Source organism: Mobula birostris, chromosome 6 (assembly GCF_030028105.1).
Source record: "Mobula birostris isolate sMobBir1 chromosome 6, sMobBir1.hap1, whole genome shotgun sequence".
In the NCBI taxonomy this organism is placed as follows: domain Eukaryota; kingdom Metazoa; phylum Chordata; class Chondrichthyes; order Myliobatiformes; family Myliobatidae; genus Mobula; species Mobula birostris.
In genome coordinates this window covers 134,907,250-134,928,531 of record NC_092375.1, presented here as the reverse complement: position 1 = coordinate 134,928,531, position 21,282 = coordinate 134,907,250, and the positions used below count along the sequence as shown (strand labels likewise).

Genomic DNA, 21,282 nt, shown 5'->3' with positions numbered 1-21,282 from the left:
CATAGTTGGACTTTGTAAACTACTACCACTGTTTTTTTCCAAATATTGCTACAGTGCTGCACCCATTGAATGCATTGTTGCAGACAGCAGCAAAGTGGGAATGGGCAGAAAGAGGTAAAAGAGCATTCAGGGAAACAAAGAAACCAATAACATCTTCACCAGAAGTGGCTTACCTGAACAATTTGTGAGTGACTATGGACCACAATACATGTCAGAAGAGTTCAGACTATTCATGAAGGAAAATGGCTTCAAACATTTCAACTCAGCAACAAATGGGTGAGCTGAAAGGTTTATCCAAACCTTCAAGAAGTTCATTAAAGCCATGGACAAGGAGGACGTTTCTCTACCGCACAAAATGGACAATTTCCTTTTTGTGTATCGAAACTCTGTTCATGCAATAGCAAATCAAACACCTGCAACGCTGTTCATGAGCAGGAATCTGAGACATTGCATAGACCTCCTGAAACCAGATCTACAGAGGGAAGTACAGAATAAGCAGTTCAGCCAGTTGCCAAGTAAATCAGCAAGGAACTCCGAGGTTGGACAGGAATCCTAGCAGATGTTGGATATCGTACATGGAAACATCATGTGGACTAGATACTAGATGCTCAGCCAAAGAACACACCTGAGTCGACTGCATCCAACAATATGGACACCTTACAGTCACCGGACTTGCCTCTCAGTGATGATCATGTCACTAACAGCAATGTGACACCTGCAATAGAGAAAGTTGTCCTTGACAAAACACCAGCTAAACCTGATGCCATGCCACAGGTTCTTAAAGAAACAGAGTGCCACCCAAAAGACTGAATCTTTAGTATAGTGAAGTTATGGACCATTATTGTGAAAGAATGTTTATAGGGAATATGGATTATGAAAAGGGAAACTGAATGTTTTGTACATATACAGTTTTACATTAATATAAAGGGGAAGGAAGTGTAATATACGGATCTTCCTCTATTAACGCAATGCACCCTTAGCACTAATTATTGACTGATAACTTACACATGCGCATTGATTTGTTGCTCTGTCTGCAAAGTGAATATACCAGTTATCTTCTTCTGAGTGTGTGCCTTTATTTATTCGATACACAGTTGTGGACACACACAATACACTGAATGAAACGTCGCGGGAGAAAACGGAACATCGGGATCAATGTTTTGGCTGTCGGGGGAGAACTCAGGAACGAAAAGCAATCTGACAGACTTTATCATCGCAAATTAGTGAGTTGTTTTGTTGTCTCCCCTCTCACCTCTCTATCCCTTTATTGGGGAGAGACACAACCTGTGGTATGTCGCATTGCCAAGTGAATGATTAGTTTTTGTTGATCTGCAGATCATGGTCTCTCGCGGGGACTTTGCTATTGCTTGCCTGGTGGGTGGAGGGTGCTGATGTTTTTTGCTGAAGTGGGGGGGGGAATCATTGTTTTGGGGGGAAGGATCATCGCTTTGCTGCTGCTTGTGTGTGAGGGGAGGAAGTAGTGGGGGCTTTGGGGTTCTAACATTTTTATTGTCACTCATTCTTTGGGGCAGTCTTCTGTTTTCATGGATGTCTGTGAAGAGCAAGAATTTCAGAGGTATATGAATCTTTTAAATCAATATAGATAGCCCATTAAGAGGAACATAAGACCATAAGGCATTGGAAATTAGGCCATTTGGTCCTGTCAAGTCTGCTTCACCATTCAATCTTGCAGACTTTTTTCCTCTCAATCCCTTCTCCAGTCTTCTCCCCATAACCTTTGAAACCCTTACTAATCAAGGACCTATCAAACACACTTTAAATATACTCAATGACTTGGCTTCCACAGACATTCATGGCAATGAATTCGACAAATTCACTATCCTATAAACTAAAGAAATTCCTTATCATTCTTATTCTAAAGTCATGTCCTTCTATTCTGAGGCTGTGCTCTCTGATGCGAGACACCCTACTACAGGAAACTTTCTCTCTGCACCTAATCTGTCTAGCCTTTTCAATATTCAGTAGGTTTCAATGGGATTCTCTCCTCATTTTAGATGAAGGGCTCAAAACTGCTCACAAATACTCCAAATGTGGCCTAGAGGGTTCAGGTAAGTGATCGGAAAGGTTGGGATGGTAGGGGTATATATTATTGGTCACTGCAGCAGACGATCATAGGGATTGGAGCAGATGACGCTGATGTTGGGGGCCAACAGCTTAGACAGATATTTGGGAACTTTCGAGTGATGGTGTTTGAGATTAGTGGGGCATTTGGTCAATGACTGGGAAGGGTTGTTGGACAAATGGTAGACCGGGATGTGTAATAATGTAAAATTAAAGCACTGAGAGGCAGATAAGGCCTCAAACCCTCCAGCAACAGTGTGGTAAAGCCCTTTAGCTGACACCAAGCCAGTCCTCGGCCTCTGATTGAGATTTGCCTCTGTGTTCTTGGGAGCTTGTCTACATAGTAAGGTTTTATCAGTAAGGGTCTTTTATGCAGTTTGGTGTGACAGTGCAATACCCTGCAACCTCTGTATGATGGAGCACCACAAATTCACTGTTGATGGTAATAATATCAGCCATGATTTTCAGCAGTAATTGCCCTCCAGGTAACCTAGTGCTGCTCATTATCTACAATCCTCTGCACTTCTCCAGTGCTGGCCACTCATCCAATTCCTTCACTTCATCAATGGCAGTGCATTCAGCTACCTTGGTCCTGGACTATGCCTTCCCCATGATTGAGCATGTTTACAAGGAGCGCTACCACAAGAAAGCAGCATCCATCATCAAGAACTTCCACTATCCAGGCTATACCCTCTTCTCACTACTACCGCTGGCAGAAGGCATAGGAGCCTTGCTCCCACACTACCACTGGGTTCAGGAACAGTTATTGCCCTACAACCATCAAGCTCCTGAACCAGTGTGGATAACTTCACTCACCTCCACTCTAAACTGATTCCACAACCTACAGACTCACTTTCAAGAACTCATGTTCTCAGTATTTTGTATGTATGTATGTATTTGCATAATTTGTCTTCTTTTGCACATTGGTTGTTTGTTGGTGTTTCTTTATGTAGTTTTCATAAATTCTATTGTATTTCTTTATTTTCTTGTAAATGCCTTCAAGAAAATGAACTTTAAGATAGCATCTGGTAATATATAACTACCTTAATCACAAATTTACTTGGACTTTGATAATTCCAGGGTACACACCCCAAAACTTCACAGCACCTTTACCTCTCCCTCCTCTTTTAGGTCAGTTGTTAAGATTTCACGATTTGGCCAGAAAGTTGATTAACATTTAATTACAATCCATTGCATGATCTTTCTAATAAAGTGCACTCTATTTACCTTAAACAGTCAGCACAGAAGCAGAGCCCCATTACCGAGTGTCAGTCAGGGTTAGAGAGAGGAAGGAAGTATATAGACCCAGTGCAATAGTAACCAGAAACAAACATAGGATGTCAATGTGGGATCAATTACTACTCCCTTCAGCAGAAATAAGATTAATCTGTGTAGGAAAGCATCTGAAAATTAACAGGGTAAATTGGCAGAATTAAATAGTTTATGGAATATCATGCTTCTGACTTTGTAGTCAAAGGATGGCCAAATAGGGTAAGCGCCCAGTCAGAGCTGAATTCCTCAGGAGGATAGAAATAAACCCATTTTGTTATTTAATGTGGAGCTTTGTTTAGAGTTTGGAACATTATTGATCCCTCAGACAGTACTACTGAAGAAAAGTGATCTGGTCATTATTTCACTACTCTCTGTGGTACTTCACTGGGTGGAAATTCGCTGCTTCATCTGGTGGAACAGCTGAATCTCAAGTGAGATTTGAGGTTTTGTCCGTCTCATTAGGACTTGAGTTTTGAGTCCATGATACAGGATGTGAGCCTTGAGATTTGAACAGTTTTGCGTAGTTCCTGCACCTTCGTACTCATTTCAATTTAATGAATGTTTTGTTAATAAAAGATTAATAAGACTTTTGAAATACCATTTGACAAGATACATTAATTTATATTTATTTAAAAAATGTTACTTTGCTTTATTAAACACTTGCTAAGGTAACCAAGCTGAATGGGGGATTGCTTCTGGAATTAAAGTGAGAATAAGGTTCACCAGAAGATGGGAAATATTTTTGGTAATTCATTGGATATTTAAAGGTTGCAGGAGACCCCAGTGTTTATCAACAACATACGAGGATGATGATAAACCTCACACTAAATCAGTTAGAACTGGTGTCACATTTGGTTCAGTTGGTAGCAACTGGGTTATGGTTATGGAAAAAAACCCGCTAAAAGCTAGGTTAATACTCCAGATGCTAAAACAAACCTCTGTCAGTGCTGTCTAGAGCATGTGGAAGATCAAGTGAGACTAGAGTAAAGGTTTATTCATTTTCATAGATGCTGCCTGAGCTGCTGCGTCCGGCATTGTGTGTGTGTGTGTGTTGCTCTGGATTTCCAGCCTCTGCGGAATCTCTTGTGCTTATACTAGAGTAAAAGTGATGTCCTGATCAGGATATATCAAATAAAATCCCTCAGAAAAGAAAACAGAGAGCCTGGTGAGTATCACATTGCTGTTTGTGGGAGCGTACAGTGCATAACATGATTGTTATGTTGGCTTCATCAGCTGTAAAGCACTCTGGGAAATCCAGATGCAAGTTCATTCTTTGTCTACTCTTGTTAGTTTGTTAACAGCTTTGCTAAGAGGCAGCACCCCAAACAATCCAGCAATACCTTTGACATAATTGGTCTTACTTTTTAAGATCGATATCCAGTTCTTGCCATTACAGATAAAGAAGCCTTTGTTGAAGACATCAAACCAGAGGCGGCTGACTTCAGTCTCCGTGCATGGAGGATGGCTTCCTACCATCACCTTCACTTCTGTTTCTGAATCCAACATAAAGAAGGTTAGCAACTTTAGAAGTAGCAGAAACAAATTGTCAAAAGAGTTTTGATGGATCTTCGTCCAGTGGAAACACTGCTCTGTTTTGTTCTCTGCAGCTGCTGCCTGACCAGCTGAATATTTCCAAATTTTCTCTTACTGCATCAAAATGGAGATTTTACACAATGACAAGTCCAAATGACCATGTTCCCCATCAAGCTTCCAAAAGACTTGAAGTGTAGTTTTAATACAATGAAGTGTCTTAAGGCACTTCCCAGGGATGCTATCTGACAAAATACAATATTGAACCACATTAGGAGGCACTGGGATGAGTGAAGAGATAAAGAAATAAAAAAGTTTTAAATCATTATTTTGTTATGGTACAATTATAATAATTAGGAGATATTTAGTTAGGTACATGGACAGGAAAGGTCAGAGGGGAGATGATAAATAGGATTAACATAGATAGACGAGTTGGTTGATGGGCCCATTTCTATGCAAGATGACTATAGGAATCTGTGAATTTCTTATTTATATCAACATTTATGGGGATTGGCTCAAAGTTCAACATTCAAAGTGAATGCTATTATCAAAGTTGTCTCCATATACAACTCTGAGGTTCATTTTCCTGTGGGCATACTTAGCAAATCTATAGTATAGTAACTACAACAGGATCAATGAAAGATCATCTAGAGTGTAGGAGACAACAAACTGTTCAAATGCAAGTATAAATAAATAGCAATAAATAACAAAAACATGAGATAACAAGATAAAGAGTCCTTAAAGTGAGATCATTGGTTGAGGGAACATCTCAATAGATGGGTAAATGAGTGTAACTATCCCCTTTGTTTAAGAGCTATATGGTTGTGGAGTTCTAACTGTTCTTTAACATAGTAAGGTCATATTTATCAGCCTTCACTAATTGATAAGTAAATGTTGGGCCACGTACTAGAACCAGGCAGCACCATGAGCACAGCTATTAGAGCAGCTACCTCACTGGGTTTGATGCTGATGGATCATGGAGTGAAAGTGAGTGGTGGGAGATTGTCGACAGGCAGCTCCCTGTTACCCATGATGAGATATCATGAGGTCCAGAGTCGATATCAAGCACCCCTGTATGTATATCATTGAGTTAGCATTATCTTCTGTATCTACGCTGCAGACAACAGGATAACACAATTGATAGGCATTTAAGAGTCTGGGATACATGTGATTTTGTTGTGCCGTTGCAAGACTTGAAACGCTGGCACAACCCCAGTAGAAAAGGATTTTACATGATCACTGGCTAGATGTGTGTTTGTCAAACCCAACATCACACCTTAAGAGTCCATCTGATTAATACAGTTCTCATAGCAATTTGCATAGCTGATCGGTTATTCAGCAAAAAATCAACCACATTGCTGCAGATCATGTAGTCAGAGTGGGCAGGGCTACAGAATCTCTATACCAAAGGGCAACTGTGAACCTTCCTTTCTTACATCAATCTGACAGCTTTATAGTCACTGCTACTAGTACATTCACGAGTATATTCATTTCAGATTCACTCAATGAATTGAATTCAAATTTAAAACATTGGTGGTGGGATACAAACTCCCCAATCCACATGATGAGTTTGTGTTTCTGGATTGCTGTTCCAGTAACATTGTGCTCAGCTGTCCTGAGGGGAAGTGACTCACCTTGGCGTGTAACAGCACAGGCAGCCCCCTCCCTTACCTCCATGCCCCAGGTGGCTTCTGGCTCATGCAGTGAAACTCAGGCAGTGAGCTCCCACTGAGACATACTTCATGTCACAGCATTGCTTTCACAATGTGCCTGCTTCACCCACGTGTGTGAACTGAACCAGACATTATCCTTTCTTTCTTTCAAATCTTTTTATTATTATTATTATGTTATTCAAAAATAGCACAAGTACATTGAAGTAAGCAACACTTACAACGTCCCAAGGAAAAGAAACATTATTTTAAAGATTGAAAAATTTTGGTGAGAATTAAAAAAAACCCTAATAAGCAGAAAAAGTGGGGGGAAAAACCCCATTGGGTGTACAACCCTGGAGCCATGCGTCATACAAAAAGCTTCTAAAGATAAACATCAAACAGCAAGAAAAAAAATATACCCAACATTTACAGTTAGATCGTGGAGGAAATCTATCAATTAACTCAAATGATAATAACGAGAAATGAACCCCATCTTTTCTCAAAATCAAATAAAGGTTCAAAAGTTCGACTTCTAATTTTCTCCAAACTAAGACATAGCATCATCTGAGAGAACCATTGTGACAAAGTGGGAGCTGATGTATCCTTCCACTTCAACAAAATGGCCCTCCTAGCTATCAATGTAACAAATGCAATAACATGTTGGTCAGACACAGAGATACGACGGATATTTTGAGGAATTATTCCAAAAAGCACAGTTAAAGACCTTACCCTGCTCTAAGCCTGCAGTTGTGACCAGAACAGGACAGGGGGTCTCATAATGGGTAGTTAGAACTGCCCAGCACATTGCTGGTACCAGCCTACCCGGTATCAAGGACGTATATGGAAAGGTGTTGGGAAAAGGCCAGCGATACCATCCACCCTGCTCAAGGACTGGGATGAGGCTACGCAGCATCCACACCAGGACTATCAGACTCAAAAACAGCGACTTTCCCCAAGCAGTAAGACTGATCAACACTTCCACCCATTAACCAACCCCTCCACACTTCCTGTCACCACTATGTCATCATTTCCTGTCAGGGTAACATTATGTACAGATAATCCTGTATCTAGCATCACTTTATGCACATAACATCAGTCTATGTATATAAGCTAATCTTATGTATTTATATTTATTGTTGTTTTGTGTTCTTTATGCTTATTGCATTTTTTTATGCTGCATTGGATCTAGAAAAGCAACAATTCCACCTCTTGTACACTTGTGTACCGACAAATGACAAAAAAATATTGAATCTTGAACAGTGAGAAACTTCAGAACGGGTGCCCTTACTGAAATACGAGTGATTCTGTGATTGTTCTTCACTGCCATCAGATTAGAAAACCACCCTCTGAACGCCACTCTCTTCTTGCTGCCTGGCTTATGTTCTTACGTTAAAAAAGTTGGGAGAGCATGTCCCTTTGGAGTATTGCCCTTCAAAATTGCAGTGCTAGCACTACACACTGATTGGAGTCATGATTTGCCTATACAGCACGCTTCCACCGGGCAATCACTGTATTCTCGACAATTTGAAATTTGCCCAGTGAATGAGCTAGCAACCTCAGGTGCCATGTTGGGAAGCAACAGCTTTCACTGTGTTCCAAGTCAGGAATGATCAAATGATCATTTGATCATCTATTCCTAAACAGTCAATGTTTCGGGCCAAGACCCTTCATCAAGTCTCACGAAGGGTCTCAGGATCTTGATAAAGGGTCTCAGCCTGAAATGTCAACTGTTTATTCCTCTCCATAGATGCTGCCTGACCTGCTGAGTTCCTCCAGCATTTTGTGTGCTAGGTGGGGTAATTAAGCAGTTCAGATGAAGGGTTTAGACCCGAAACATCTCTCCACAGATCCGCCTGACCCAATAAACTCCTCCAGCTTTGTGTGTTGCTCCAGATTCCTGTATCTGCGGAGTCTTGTGCCTCAGTTAAAATCAGTGATGATCAATTAGCCAGAACTGAGGAATGTAAGCCACTCCAAGAATTGTAGGGCTAGAGATGACACAGAGAGGGAGGGGCAGAGCCACTGACATTTGACCTATATATACTCTAGAGTGAGGGAGTGCCTCATAACAAACACCATTGATACCTGGGTGGAAAACACCATCATTAGAAAGACCTGACTCAGACCAACATACTTCCTGAGATATTAGAGGAGTAGTACTGACAGAGATAACATCTTGGGGCTGCCCAGAGTTTTCTGTTCACATGCTCCCTATGGGAGATACAAGCAGTAAAATCTAAGAAAGGCACTTGATCAGAATTAAGATTACAATTGCAAAGGAAGCTTTCATCATCCAAAAAGTTGTGGTAGGTCTACCCAATAATATTATAGGAGAATCCCTGATATGCAGCTATAGTTTCTGTGTTGTAACGTAACGGGTAGCAGAGATTTGTGAAGGGTACGCGAAGTGGATGGGCAGACCTGTGGCAAATAGGTCATTGACTGGGGAAATGTAAGGTCACCTAACCTGGCCCAAGTTAAATAGATCAAAGTGCTCTCTAATTGTCAAGGGGCCGAGAATAAAGTTATAGTTTCCCCAAACACAGGGAATGGACAGGCTCATACATTAGCCATAACTCCACCACCAGCGTACCAGCTTGTATCGTCTATAGGATGCACTGCAGCTTGACTCGTTAGACTGCGGCTTCCAGCTAGAAAAAGAAGGCATGAAAAGCTTGGAGATACCTCCAGTTGGAAGCCACTCCCACAAGCTACACACCATCCTGACTTGGAGATACATCACCATCAGTGAGCCAACGTCCTGGAACTCTCTCCCTAACACTATTGAGGGTACACCCACACCTCAAGGACTTGGCGGTTCAACAAGACACCGCCTTCTCAAGAACAATTAGAGAGGCACAATTAATTTCTGGCCCAGCCTGCGAAGTCCATATCCCTTGAGTAAATTAAGTAAAAGTAGGCTGGAAGAAAAAGTAGTGGTAGTCATGGTAACTAACAGCTGTACAAAGCTCTGGTTCGACCCCATCCACAGATTTCTAAGATCAGGCAGCCCTGGCAATGCAGCATTTGTTGCCCATTAGTAATTATCCCTGAAAAGGTGGTAGTCTTCTGATTTCTTGAGAAGCTACAGTCCTTCGGGTGAAGTGCTCTTGAAGAGAGAGTTCTGAGATTTGGACCCAGTGAGAATGAAGTACGGGCAATACATTTCCAAGTCAAGATGGAGTGCAATTTGAAGTGAATCTATAGGTGGTGCTGTTCCTATGTATCTGCTCCGGCTTTGGTCACGGTGGTAGAGGTCGGATGTTTGGGAGGAGCGGTCAGAGTAGCCTGGGCAAGAAACTGCAGCAGGTCGTATATGCAGCAAGCCACCCTTGTGCTGGTGGAGGAGCAAATACTAATCACATGGACTGCCCTCTCCTAGTGCTGTCACGCTTACTGCGAGCTGTTGGAGCTACGTGCATGCGGGCAGGTGAAAAATATTCCAGCATGCTCCCGACTTGTGCGTTACAGATGGCGGAAAGGCATCAGTGTGGCAGGTACTGAAACCCTTACTGTGGGATTCCCAGCCTCTAACAGACACTCGTCACCATTGTCTTAGCTTTTGGTCAGTGGTAGTTCCTAGGATGTTGATGACAGGGAACTCAGCAATGGGAATGCCATTGACTGACATGGTGGGCTTTGGGATTCCCTCTTGCCACTCACCCCGATAGTGTTGCTGGTGACTTCAATCATGCCAGCTTAAAAACAGTCCTGCAGAAGGTCTACTAGCATGCCAACTTTGCAACCATGGAGAATGTATTAGACTGGTTTACACAAATGTTCATGGGGTCTACAAGGCTGCCTCCCACCCTCATCTCAGATACTCAGACCACGTATCCGTTTTGCTAATCCCTGCATACGGACCACTGGTTATACAGGGGTCAAACTAGTTTAGAGGGAGACCGGCACCTGGCCAGAAAGTGCCACCTCAGTGTTGCAGGACTGCTTCGAAAGCACGGGCTGGAGCGTATTCAGGGAGGTGGGTATCTATGATCATCAGGTCGACATTGTGGAATCAGTGACTGGCTACGTAAGAAAGTTCATTGAGGATGTTACTGTGATTAAACACTACACTGCCAAGGCAAACCAGAAACTATGGCTGACTGCAGAGGTTTGTGCACTACTTGGGGATTGAGACGCTGCTTTCAGATCGGGGGACAGGGTGAGTGTAAGGTCAGCAAGAGTCAAGCTCTCCTTTGCCTTCAGGAAAGCAAAGCATGAGTATGCACAGAAAATTCACAGTCACCTTTGTGACACAAGGGATATATGGCATGTGTCAGGGTATACAAACCATAACCGATTGTGTCCACCCTATGTGTCGACAACAGCAACTCGTCCCTTCCTGATAGGCCAATGTCTTCTATGCATGATTTGATGCATTGAAATATAAAGCCCCCTATCTCCCTGTTTCCTCAGGAATAGGCAACCTGTCTGGCTGGGGTCCCACAAAGCTGTGGGATTGGACGACAGAGTACCTAGGCAGGTGCTGAGGGACTGCCTAGCCCAGCTAACAGAGGTCTTAGTATCTCCTTGAAACAGCCCACTGTCCCTGCAGGCTTCAAGGCATCCACCATTATTCCAGTGCTCTAGAGAGCAAAGGTAACTGGCCGAAATAATTACCGCCCTGTGGCACTGACTTCAACAATCATGAAGTGCTTTGAGTGGTTGGTAAGTGGATGGTATAAAATTCCACCTTCCAGCTACATTGAACTCTTTCCAGTTCACCTACTGCTCAAACCAGTCCTCTGATGATACCATAGCCTTGGCCCTCCAAGCTGTCCTTGGTGGGACTCAACACCCCTCTCTGCAACTGGATCTTGGACTTCTAGGCGGAAAGATCCCAGTCAGTCCAAGTTGGCAGCAACACCTCAAGCTCCATCACGCTGAGCACTGTTGCCACACAGGGCTGTGTGTTCAGCCCACTCTTGTTCGCACTACTGACTCACAATTGTACTGCCAGATCCAGCTCAACTCGCACCATCAAGTTCAAAGATTCCAAAATTCAAAGTACATCAAAGTATGTACGCAGTATACAACCTGAGATTCGTCCTCCCACGGGCAACCATGAAACAAAGAAACACCATGGAACCTGTACAAAGAAAATTTTAAACAGCCAACACACGAATAAAGAATGAATCACGCAAATGGAAAAAACCCCAAGTGAATAACACACAGAATATTAAACATCAAAATGCAGAGTCCTTGAAATGGTCTGGGAGTGTTCACTTTAGTTTGGTTAGGTTCCGCACTGTGTCATTCGTTGACCGCAGGCTGCAGAGCTAATCTGCACTGAAGGGCCCCCGATCAAAACACGCAAAATGGCATAAGAAGAGTAACCAGAAGCACATGTAACATGAACTGCAGAGTCCACCAAAAATGAATCCACATCAATCAAATCTTGTGGCATGAGGAAGACTCCTGCATCTTCCTCTGGCAGCATCGAGGGAGAGGGAGAGCAGTCAAACGCATGCGGATGGCCCTGCTTGCCTTCCGCTCTCGTCCTTGTTGATTTCAACTTTGCTCAACCCTTTACTCAGTGAGGAGTACTAGAGCCAATCATGGGTTCACGTTCAGCCTTTAGGACACACACTCCACTCTCAAACTTGCCAAGTTCCCTTGGAGATAGCAAAACACACCAGATCACTCAGTTGGCCCAAAAACACATGTTGAAATTGGGCTCCAATCACGTGCAGTTTAAAAGAAGAAGTACTTTTGTGAACTGTCTGCAGGACATTGCCATTGGTCTCAATGATGCTGGCATCATCCTGTCTATTGATTGCTAATGATATTAATGTGCTTAGCCTCATCAGCAATGATGATCAATTGGCATACAAAAAGGAGGTAGAAAAGCTTATCAAATGGTGCGGGAACAACAATCTGAGTGTCAACATAGACAAAACAAATGATGGTGGACCTCAGGAAAGGCACAAGTCAACCACTCTCCATTGCACGTCAGTGCCTCTGCCGTGGAGAGAGTAAAGAGCACAAAGTTCCTTGGTCTGCACATAATGGGCATTCCGACCTGGACCCACAACACCTCCTCACTTGTCAAGGCGGCACAGCAGTGTCTACACTTTCTGAGCAGATTCAGGTGTGCAAGGCTCTCCGTTGCCATGCTAACAACTTTCTACAGGAGCACCGTCGAGCGTGTCCTGTCTGGCTGCATCATTGCGTGGTACAGAAACTGCAAGGCATTGGACTGCAGTACCCCACAGAGGACGGCAAGAACCGCCGAGAGGATCAGGCCCCCCCACCCCATTTATGACATTTACCGGGAGCATTGCAGACAAAAGGCCCAAAGCATTGTTGAGGATCCCTACCACCTGTCCCACAATCTCTGTGACTCCTACTGTCACAGAGGAGTTACAGGAGCGTCAGGACTAGGACTGCCAGACTGGGTAACAATTTCTTCCCTCTGGCTGTGAGACTAATGAATATCCTGCCACCACTGAAATCTCAGCACGAGGACAGCGTGCTGTTTACCGTTTACCTGTGCTGTGAACTACATGTATTTTGACTTATATTTGATTAACTTACTTATGGTAGTAATTTGGTTGATGTGTTATGTGTAATTTTTGTTTTGTGGATGTACCATGGTCCGGAGGAACATTGTTTCATTTGATTGTATACATGTACAGTCAGATGACAATAAACTTGAACTTGAACATTTCCAGGCTCAACGGTGATATTAATATTACTTGCCACTTATCAGCCTATGCTGCCCGTGTTTTCCTGTATACAGGCATGGACACAAGCAGTCCAGGAATACAAATGGATCTGAGCATTGCTCAACCATCAGTGAACATCCCTAATTCTCGCCTTATGATGGAAGGAAGACCACTGATGAAGCAGCTGAAGGTGGCTGTGCCTAGGACACTGCCTTGGGAAACTTCTGCAATGATGTTCTGGGGGTGGGCTGATTGACTTCCAAATCCTCGACCACCTTTCTTTGTGTGAAGGCTGACTCCAATTACACGAGTGCTTTTCTCTCGATGCCCCTTTATTCTGAAGCTGTGTCCTCTGGTCTTAGGTTCTCCCACCATAGGAAATATCCGCTCCACATCCACTCCATTGAGGCCTTTCACCATTTGATAGGTTTCAATGAGGTCACCCCTCATTCTTGAAATTCCAGTGAATACAGGCCCAGAGCCATCAAACGCTCTTCATGAGCAATAAACCAACATCAAGTCCAGAGCAACACACACAAAATGCTGGAGAACCCAGCAGGTCAGAGGGCATCTGTGGAGGGAAATGAACATCTGACATTTCCGCCTAAGACCCTTCATCAGGATTGGAAAGGAAGGGGGCAGAAGTCAGAATGAGGAGGAGAGGGGAGCGGGCAGTGGGTGGGGCAGGTCACAGGTCATAGAAGCAAGCCCTTTGGCCCAACTGGTCCACGTAGATCAAGATGCCCATCAAAGCAAATCCCGTTTACCTATGTTTGGCCTGTAGCTCTCTACACCTTACCATGTACCAGTCCAAATACCTTTCAAATGCTGTTATTGTATCTGCCTCAACCACATCTTCTGGCAGCTTATTCCATACGTGTGCTACCTCTGCATGAAGAAGTTGCTCTCAGTTCCATTTTAGTTTTTTCCCCCTCCCATCTTAAACATGCCCTCTAGTTTTTCATTCCCTTTCCCTGGGCAATAGTGGGTGCATCCACCCTTTATATGCCTCTTCATGATTTTATACACCTCCATGAGGTCATTCTCATTTTCCTAAGTTCCAAAGGATAAAGTCCTAGCTGCCTAATCTCTCCCTATAACTCAGGCCCTCGAGTCCTGGCAAGATTCTTCTGTGCATATTTTCCAGCTTAATTACATTTTTTTTTTTATAAGGGAGGTAATGAAAACTGCACACAATGTTTAAGGTTCAGCCTCACCAATGTCTTATGCAAGTGCAACTCAATGTCCCAACTCGTATACTCATTATTTTGACTGATGAAGACCAATGTGCTAAATGCTTTCTTCCCTACCATGTCTACCTGTGACACCATATACTTGTACTCCTAGTTCCCTCTGTTCCACAACATTCCCGGGGCTTACTGTTCACTGTAGAAGTCCCACCATGGTCTGACTTCCCAAAATGCAACACTTATCCAAAACTGCACATAATACTCCAGGTGTGGGTTTGCCAAGGACCTGTATAATTGTAGCAAGACATCCTCATCCCAATAATAAAATCCTCTTTGCTGTGAAGGTCAACACAATTTTAACTCTTTGGTGCAGGTGCAATTTTTTCCCCCCAGTGTCTGAGCTACAAGCAAATCCATAAACACAATAGATTCTACAGATGCTGGAAACCTTCAGCAACACAAACATAAGTGCTGGAAGAACTCAGAGGTCAACAGCGTCTGTGGAGAAGAATAAACAGCCAATGCTCAGGCCCAGACCCTTCTTCAGGACTGGGTGGGGAAGGGGAAGGAGTACAAGCTGGCAGGTGATAGGTGAAAGCAGGCGAGGGGGAAGGTGAGGAGGGGAGATGATTTGGCAAGCTGGGAGTTGAGGATGGAAGAGGCAAAGAGCTGAAGAAAAAGGAATCTGATAAGGTCCTCGGCCCAAAACCTTGACTGTTTATTTCACTCCATAGATGCTGCTGACCTCCAGCATTTTGTGTGTTTTACGACCACACCCAAGTCTCTTTGTAGCCCAACACTTACAAATCAAACATTTGCTTAAATAATGCCAGCTTCTGATTTTCCTCTCACTTATCCACTTTGCACTGCACCTGACAAGCTTTTGACCACTCACTCAACTTTGCAGCCTCTTTACTTCCTCATATTAATTCACAATCCCACAGCTTAGAGTTGTTGCTAAGTTTAGAAATATTACATTTGATACCTTCTCTAGATCACTTTTCTAAATGATAAATAGACCATAAGACCATAAGACAAAGGAGCAGAAGTCGGCCATTCGGCCCATTGAGTCTGCTCCACCATTTTATCATGAGCTGATCCATTCTCCCATTTAGTCCCACTCCCCCGCCTTCTCACCATAACCTTTGATGCCCTGGCTACTCAGATACCTATCAATCTCTGCCTTAAATACACCCAATGACTTGGCCTCCAACACTCAATGACTGGGTGGCTGGGGCATAAGCACTGATCCCTTGCTACTCCACTAGTTACTATATTCCATCTAAAACAAGACCAAAGTGTTCTCAGTCTCTGTTTATGCCCCTCAAACTGTTTTTAAGGTACAACAAACAATCTGCTGGAAGAGCTCAGCAGGTTGAACACATCATTAGGGCGGAAAAGAAGTGTCAATGTTTCAACCCGTGACAGCGCAAGCACCTGACTTCATGGTTGAAATTGTTCTGCTTCTACAAACAAAATAAACTTTATTCATAATAAAAGACAAGATTTACAACTTAAATCTTACAATTTAAAAAAGATTTACAAGAATAAACCATTCAATGTTTTTTTCATTCTTTACATTCATGCTTTCTGTACTACTCTATTAAATTTATACACATCAATAGCATGGCTGCCACTCGTAGCACTCTGGGGCGGTATATAATTGAGGGGCTTCCTCACCCAACATGGCCCCCCTCTCTCCAGTAGGAGAAGAACCGTACATTGTGGTCCTTCACCATTGTGGTGGAAGGTGTCTGTTGACCAAAGACACCTAACTCTCAGTCAGGACAAATTACACCTCATGCGCACAAGGTAACTGTACCTATTCTGATCACTCCTCCTTACCATAAGGGTACTTCAAAATGTCATTGTCCGAAGGCCGCAGAGGGAGCTCCGTTAGGATCTTTGGGATGGAGAGCACCGCCAGTCTGGGAGTGGGACTGGGGCAGATCCTTTGGGTCGCATCAGATCCCGGCAGTAGCACCAGTTGTCTCAGTAACCCCTGTGAAACAATATATGGAGCAGTTTGAGATTCCTTATTCTTCCTATTCTACCACCAAACCTGTCCCACTCTCCTCACCCTTCTGCCCTCCCTACATTTCCTGAGGTAAGTTAGAGGGGAAATTTACTTGGATTGTGCCAGGATTTTATTGAGAAAAATTGAATAGGTTAGGAGTTTATTCCCTGGAGCGTAGGAGATTGAGAGGAGATTTGATAGAGGTACTGTATATAAACTTATGAGTGATATAGATAGGGTAAATGCATCAGGCTTTTTCCTTGGAAGAGACTAAAATTAGAGGTCATGGGTTAAAGGTGAAGGTGAAATGTTTTCAGGGAACGTGAGGCAGAATTGCCAATGGAAGTGGTGGATGCGGGGTTGATTTCAACATTTAAGAGAAGTTTGGGTAAGTACGTGGATGAGAGAGATATGGAGAACTATGGGTTTGATGCAGGTCAATGGAACTAGGCAGAAATACAATTTAGTATCGAGTAGATGAGCCAAAGGGCCTGTTTCTGTGCTGTAATGCTCTGTAACTATGAATGCATCACTCTAGCCCAGGTTTGTCACCCCTTCCTCGGCGTTCCATCTAACTCAACCTTTTAACCAAGCACATCACTTGAAGAATTCACCCTGCTTGATGACCACCCCCTCTAGTGCTCCTGCCTGCTCAATACCAACTGAGAGAAGTATGCTTTCAGAACTTTATTGTGAAACAGCCATAACAGGAAAGAGGAGGCTACAGGTGACCTAATGGAAAACTTTAAAATGATGCATGATGCTTGACAAAGTGGACAAGGTGATGCATCCACAATTAAAGAGCATTAATATGCCAGCCATAAATCCAGAGTTGCACCTTTCCCATGAGAATGGCGGGAATGTGGAACTGGCCACCTTATGGAATAGCTGAGGAGAAGATCCAATTAATGGGATACTGATGAAGTATAAACGGGTGGGAAGGATAGTTGGCTCAGCGGTGAAGTAACTAGCGGGATGGAAGAAGGCTGCTGTAGAGGATACACTTTCTGGCCTGCCAAATCAGGGTCATTTCCACCTCAATCGAATAGCTGGTGCTCTGGAAAAGCAGATCATCCATTAACATTCTCCTCAGTTAGGGTATTACAGGGCTCTGCTTGATCATTCCTCATATGAGAAGGATAAAAATTAACAGACAAATACCATTCCCAGGAAGGACTGCTATCTCTTCTTATGGGTGACACTGCTTTTAGCCTGGTGCACGCTCTAAACGAACTAGCATTTAACCTATAATTGAACATTACTGGCAGTCCATCTACCATCTTAATCATCCACTCTCTCCAGTATAGGAGTACCATAGGTTACAGACAGGTTTATATATTCTTTTTGTTAGGAAGTCACCGTGAGTTGCTTCCACTCTGGTTTTGTAGGTTCCCAAAGTGTCTAATAAAGTCAACATGGGAGTGGCAGATGGTTGGTGGGACAGTGGGTGTTTGTGAGGTAGTGTCCTCTTTCCACCCCCTATCTAGGGCTTCCTTGTGCTGCTGGTGCAGGGACTCAAGGTCCTTGAGGATACCCCGAATACTTCCCCTCCATTTGAGTGTCTATGGGCAATAGCTGTGGGGAGGTTGCACTTCTTGAAGAAAGCTTGAGCACATCTGTGAACCTCTGAACATTTGGTAAACTTCTTTCTGACAGAACTCTGAATGGAGGGTCCATCTTGGAAGTCTATTTCTGAGTTTGCTTATCCTTGCAAAGATTTGAAAAGCCTTGTGAACACAGTGTTGATAGCATGTTTTTCTTCACAGCAAGAGGATTTTAGTACTGGGACAGGGATATCTTACTACATTCATGCAGGGACTTGGTAAGACTGCTCCTGGATTATTCTCTGACAAATGATTTATTCACAGCTCAGGTACTCCAAAGCCGATACAGCAACTCCAATGCAGCGACTGTAATGGGAGAGCTATGGACAGTGGTGAACACAGGTGCAGAGCAAAGTCAAGAATTAACTCAGACTTGAAATAAATAAGACAACACAAACAAAATCCAAAGGCAAAAATCGCAAACAGTAGTATTAGAAATGAAACTCCTATGATTGAGCACTGAGTGCTCAGCACAGGTCCTTTATGTATCATGAAGGAATGTAGTAGGCAATAATAATTGGAACTGAGTCTTAAAGGGATGGTGGTGGCTAACCAAACTCCAGGGAAATGGAATGCTGAAACTTGGATGCCTGCTGCTGTTCAGTCAGGACCATGACAGAACCCAGCCCCCACTCCCCACCCCCCGCCGCAAAAGGCTGGCCCAGGGTGATCAGAATGTAAAGGTCCACTATCAAGATGGGGTTCAGGATGTCCCATGAAGGTATCCAGCTTCTTTCTTCTGGGCCATATCCCATCCAGTCCATGAGGTACACGAAGGGCTGGTACTGAAGGACAGGATATGTGGAATGTGGGTGAATCCATATGGAGATGTGCTGTAACATGCATGACAGGATTCTAGAAAGCACAGGAACTCCTTCATCCTGAGGGATTGTGCACGGAGATTCATCAAGACAACTCTAGCTGGAAGGATGAATCTTACAGGGAATATGAATGACCTTCTAAATCCTTGAAACTGGGGTCCCACTGAGTCTCAGGATTGCTGGTACTGGGACCCCTAGTGAGTCTTGGATATATGGGAACTGGGGTCCCACTCAGTCTTGGGAGTGTGGGAAATGGGCTCCCAGTGCTTCTGGTGGAGGTGCTGTGCTAGTGAGAAAGTGGGAAATGCCAGCAGGTGAGCGAGATGCTGAAGTCTGCATGCTAACCAGACACATCAATCCTTACATAAGTACAGTAATAGTTAAGGAAAGAAAAGAATGAAGAATATAGTTCCAGGAAAAGTAAAGAGTGACAAACAAATGAAGAACAAAGGCCATGATGATGTCGTTACTCATAGAAGAAGAAGAAAGCCCTTAACATCAAGTGGAGTCAATGGGACGCCATCATGACGGTGGTTTTTTAGCAGGCTTTCTTATTTTTACGAGGCCAATTTGCTAGCTCGACGCTCAACCCAGCATGGATGGAAAGCGTGCAAGGGAGCCGGCTGGATTCGAACTCGGGAGCCTTCACTCCAAAGTCTGGCGCTGATGCCACTACGCCACCAGCTGGCCCATGTCCTTACTCATGATGAGATCAGAAGTTCATCTGCAGCTTAGAAGAGGTCCCTTCAGTAGTCTTAGAGAAGCTGTCCTTGAGCCATGTGGTTTGTGCTCTGCATTTCAGTCAGAAGGCTAAATAGTACACTGTAACCCTGATCTGCACAGTTCCCGAGTTATGGTGCACTTACTGAAAACAGTCCTTTCCGTCTCCTCCTGTTCCCAATGTAAAATCGAGATCTTGCCGTGACTAAATATTCTGGGAAAGGTACGTCCAGACGCCTGTGTGGAAAATACAGTACTCACGTAGACACGTTCAGCACAGTAACATTGCAGTTGGGTAAACTGTAGCCACATCTTATTGAGTGGATAAACATATGAAATGGTGTAAAATATAGCAAGTTCCCAGAAATAGTGTGTGTGAGTGTGAGTGAGAGTGAGAGGAAGAAAGTGTGTGAGAGAGAGAGAGAGAGAGAGAGAGAGAAAGCATGAGAGAGGGATAGAGAAAGTGTGAGAGAGGGAGAAAGCATGAGAGAGAGAAAGCGTGAGAAAGAGAGAGAGAAAGCATGTGAAAGAGAGAAAGTGAGAGAGAGAGAAAGCGTGAGAGAGGAATAGAGACCAAGCGAGAGACATAGAACGCAAGAGCGAGACACAGCGTGAGAGCGAGAGAGCAAACAAAAGCGAAAGAGAGGGCAAAAAAGCGTGTGAGTGTGAGAGAGTGAGACAGCATGAGAGAGATAGAGAGTGTGAGAGCACGAGTGAGAGACACAGCATGAGAGCGAGAGAGCGAGCGAAAGCAAGAGAGAAGGCGAAAAAGCATGTGGGAGAGACAGTGTGAGAGAGAGTGCGAGAGAGAGTGAGAGTGAGAGAGAGTGAGAGAGAGTGAGGGTGACAGAGAGTGTGACAGAGAGAGTGAGAGAGTGAGAGAGAGAGACAGTATGTGTGAGAGAGACAGGGACAGTGTGGGAGAGAGAGACAGTGAGAGAGTGACAGTGAGTATGAGAGAGAGACAGTGAGTGTGTGAGAGAGTGTCAGAGAGAGAGAGAAAGTATGAGAGAGAGAGAAAGCATGAGACAGAGAGAGAGAGAAAGCGTGAGAGAGAGCGAGACACAGCATGAGGAAGAGAGAGCAAGAGAGTGAGACACAGGATGAGAGAGCGTGAGAGAGTGAGCAATAGAGAGAGCGAGACAGAGAGCACATGCGCGAGAGTGAGAGTGAGAGAGTGAGTGAGAGTGAGAGAGAGTGACAGAGAGTGTGAGAGAGTGAGAGAGAGAGACAGTATGTGTGAGAGAGACAGGGACAGTGTGGGAGAGAGAGACAGTGAGAGACAGACAGTGAGTGACAGTGAGTATGAGAGAGAGACAGTGAGTGTGTGAGAGAGACAGTGAGTGTGTGAGAGAGTGTCAGAGAGAGAGAGAGAGAGAAAGTATGAGAGAGAGAGAAAGCATGAGACAGAGAGAGAGAGAAAGCGTGAGAGAGAGCGAGACACAGCATGAGGAAGAGAGAGCAAGAGAGTGAGACACAGGATGAGAGAGCGTGAGAGAGTGAGCAATAGAGAGAGCGAGACAGAGAGCACATGCGCGAGAGTGAGAGTGAGAGAGTGAGTGAGAGTGAGAGAGAGTGACAGAGAGTGTGAGAGAGTGAGAGAGAGAGACAGTATGTGTGAGAGAGACAGGGACAGTGTGGGAGAGAGAGACAGTGAGAGACAGACAGTGAGTGACAGTGAGTATGAGAGAGAGACAGTGAGTGTGTGAGAGAGACAGTGAGTGTG

At 44.0% G+C, this 21,282-nt stretch overlaps 1 protein-coding gene across 1 annotated transcript in view; it reads right to left on the bottom strand.

Moving 5' to 3' along the window:
* LOC140199897 (thrombospondin-type laminin G domain and EAR repeat-containing protein-like) overlaps nucleotides 1-21,282 on the bottom strand; it is an 83,559-nt gene that overhangs the window by 38,399 nt on the left and 23,878 nt on the right. The window contains exons 4-6 of the mRNA XM_072262401.1: nucleotides 19,703-19,793; nucleotides 16,240-16,396; nucleotides 4,716-4,847 (exon numbers count right to left, since the gene is read on the bottom strand). Coding sequence (XP_072118502.1) covers nucleotides 4,716-4,847; nucleotides 16,240-16,396; nucleotides 19,703-19,793 — 380 coding nt within the window. The remainder of the gene's footprint in view (nucleotides 1-4,715; nucleotides 4,848-16,239; nucleotides 16,397-19,702; nucleotides 19,794-21,282) is intronic.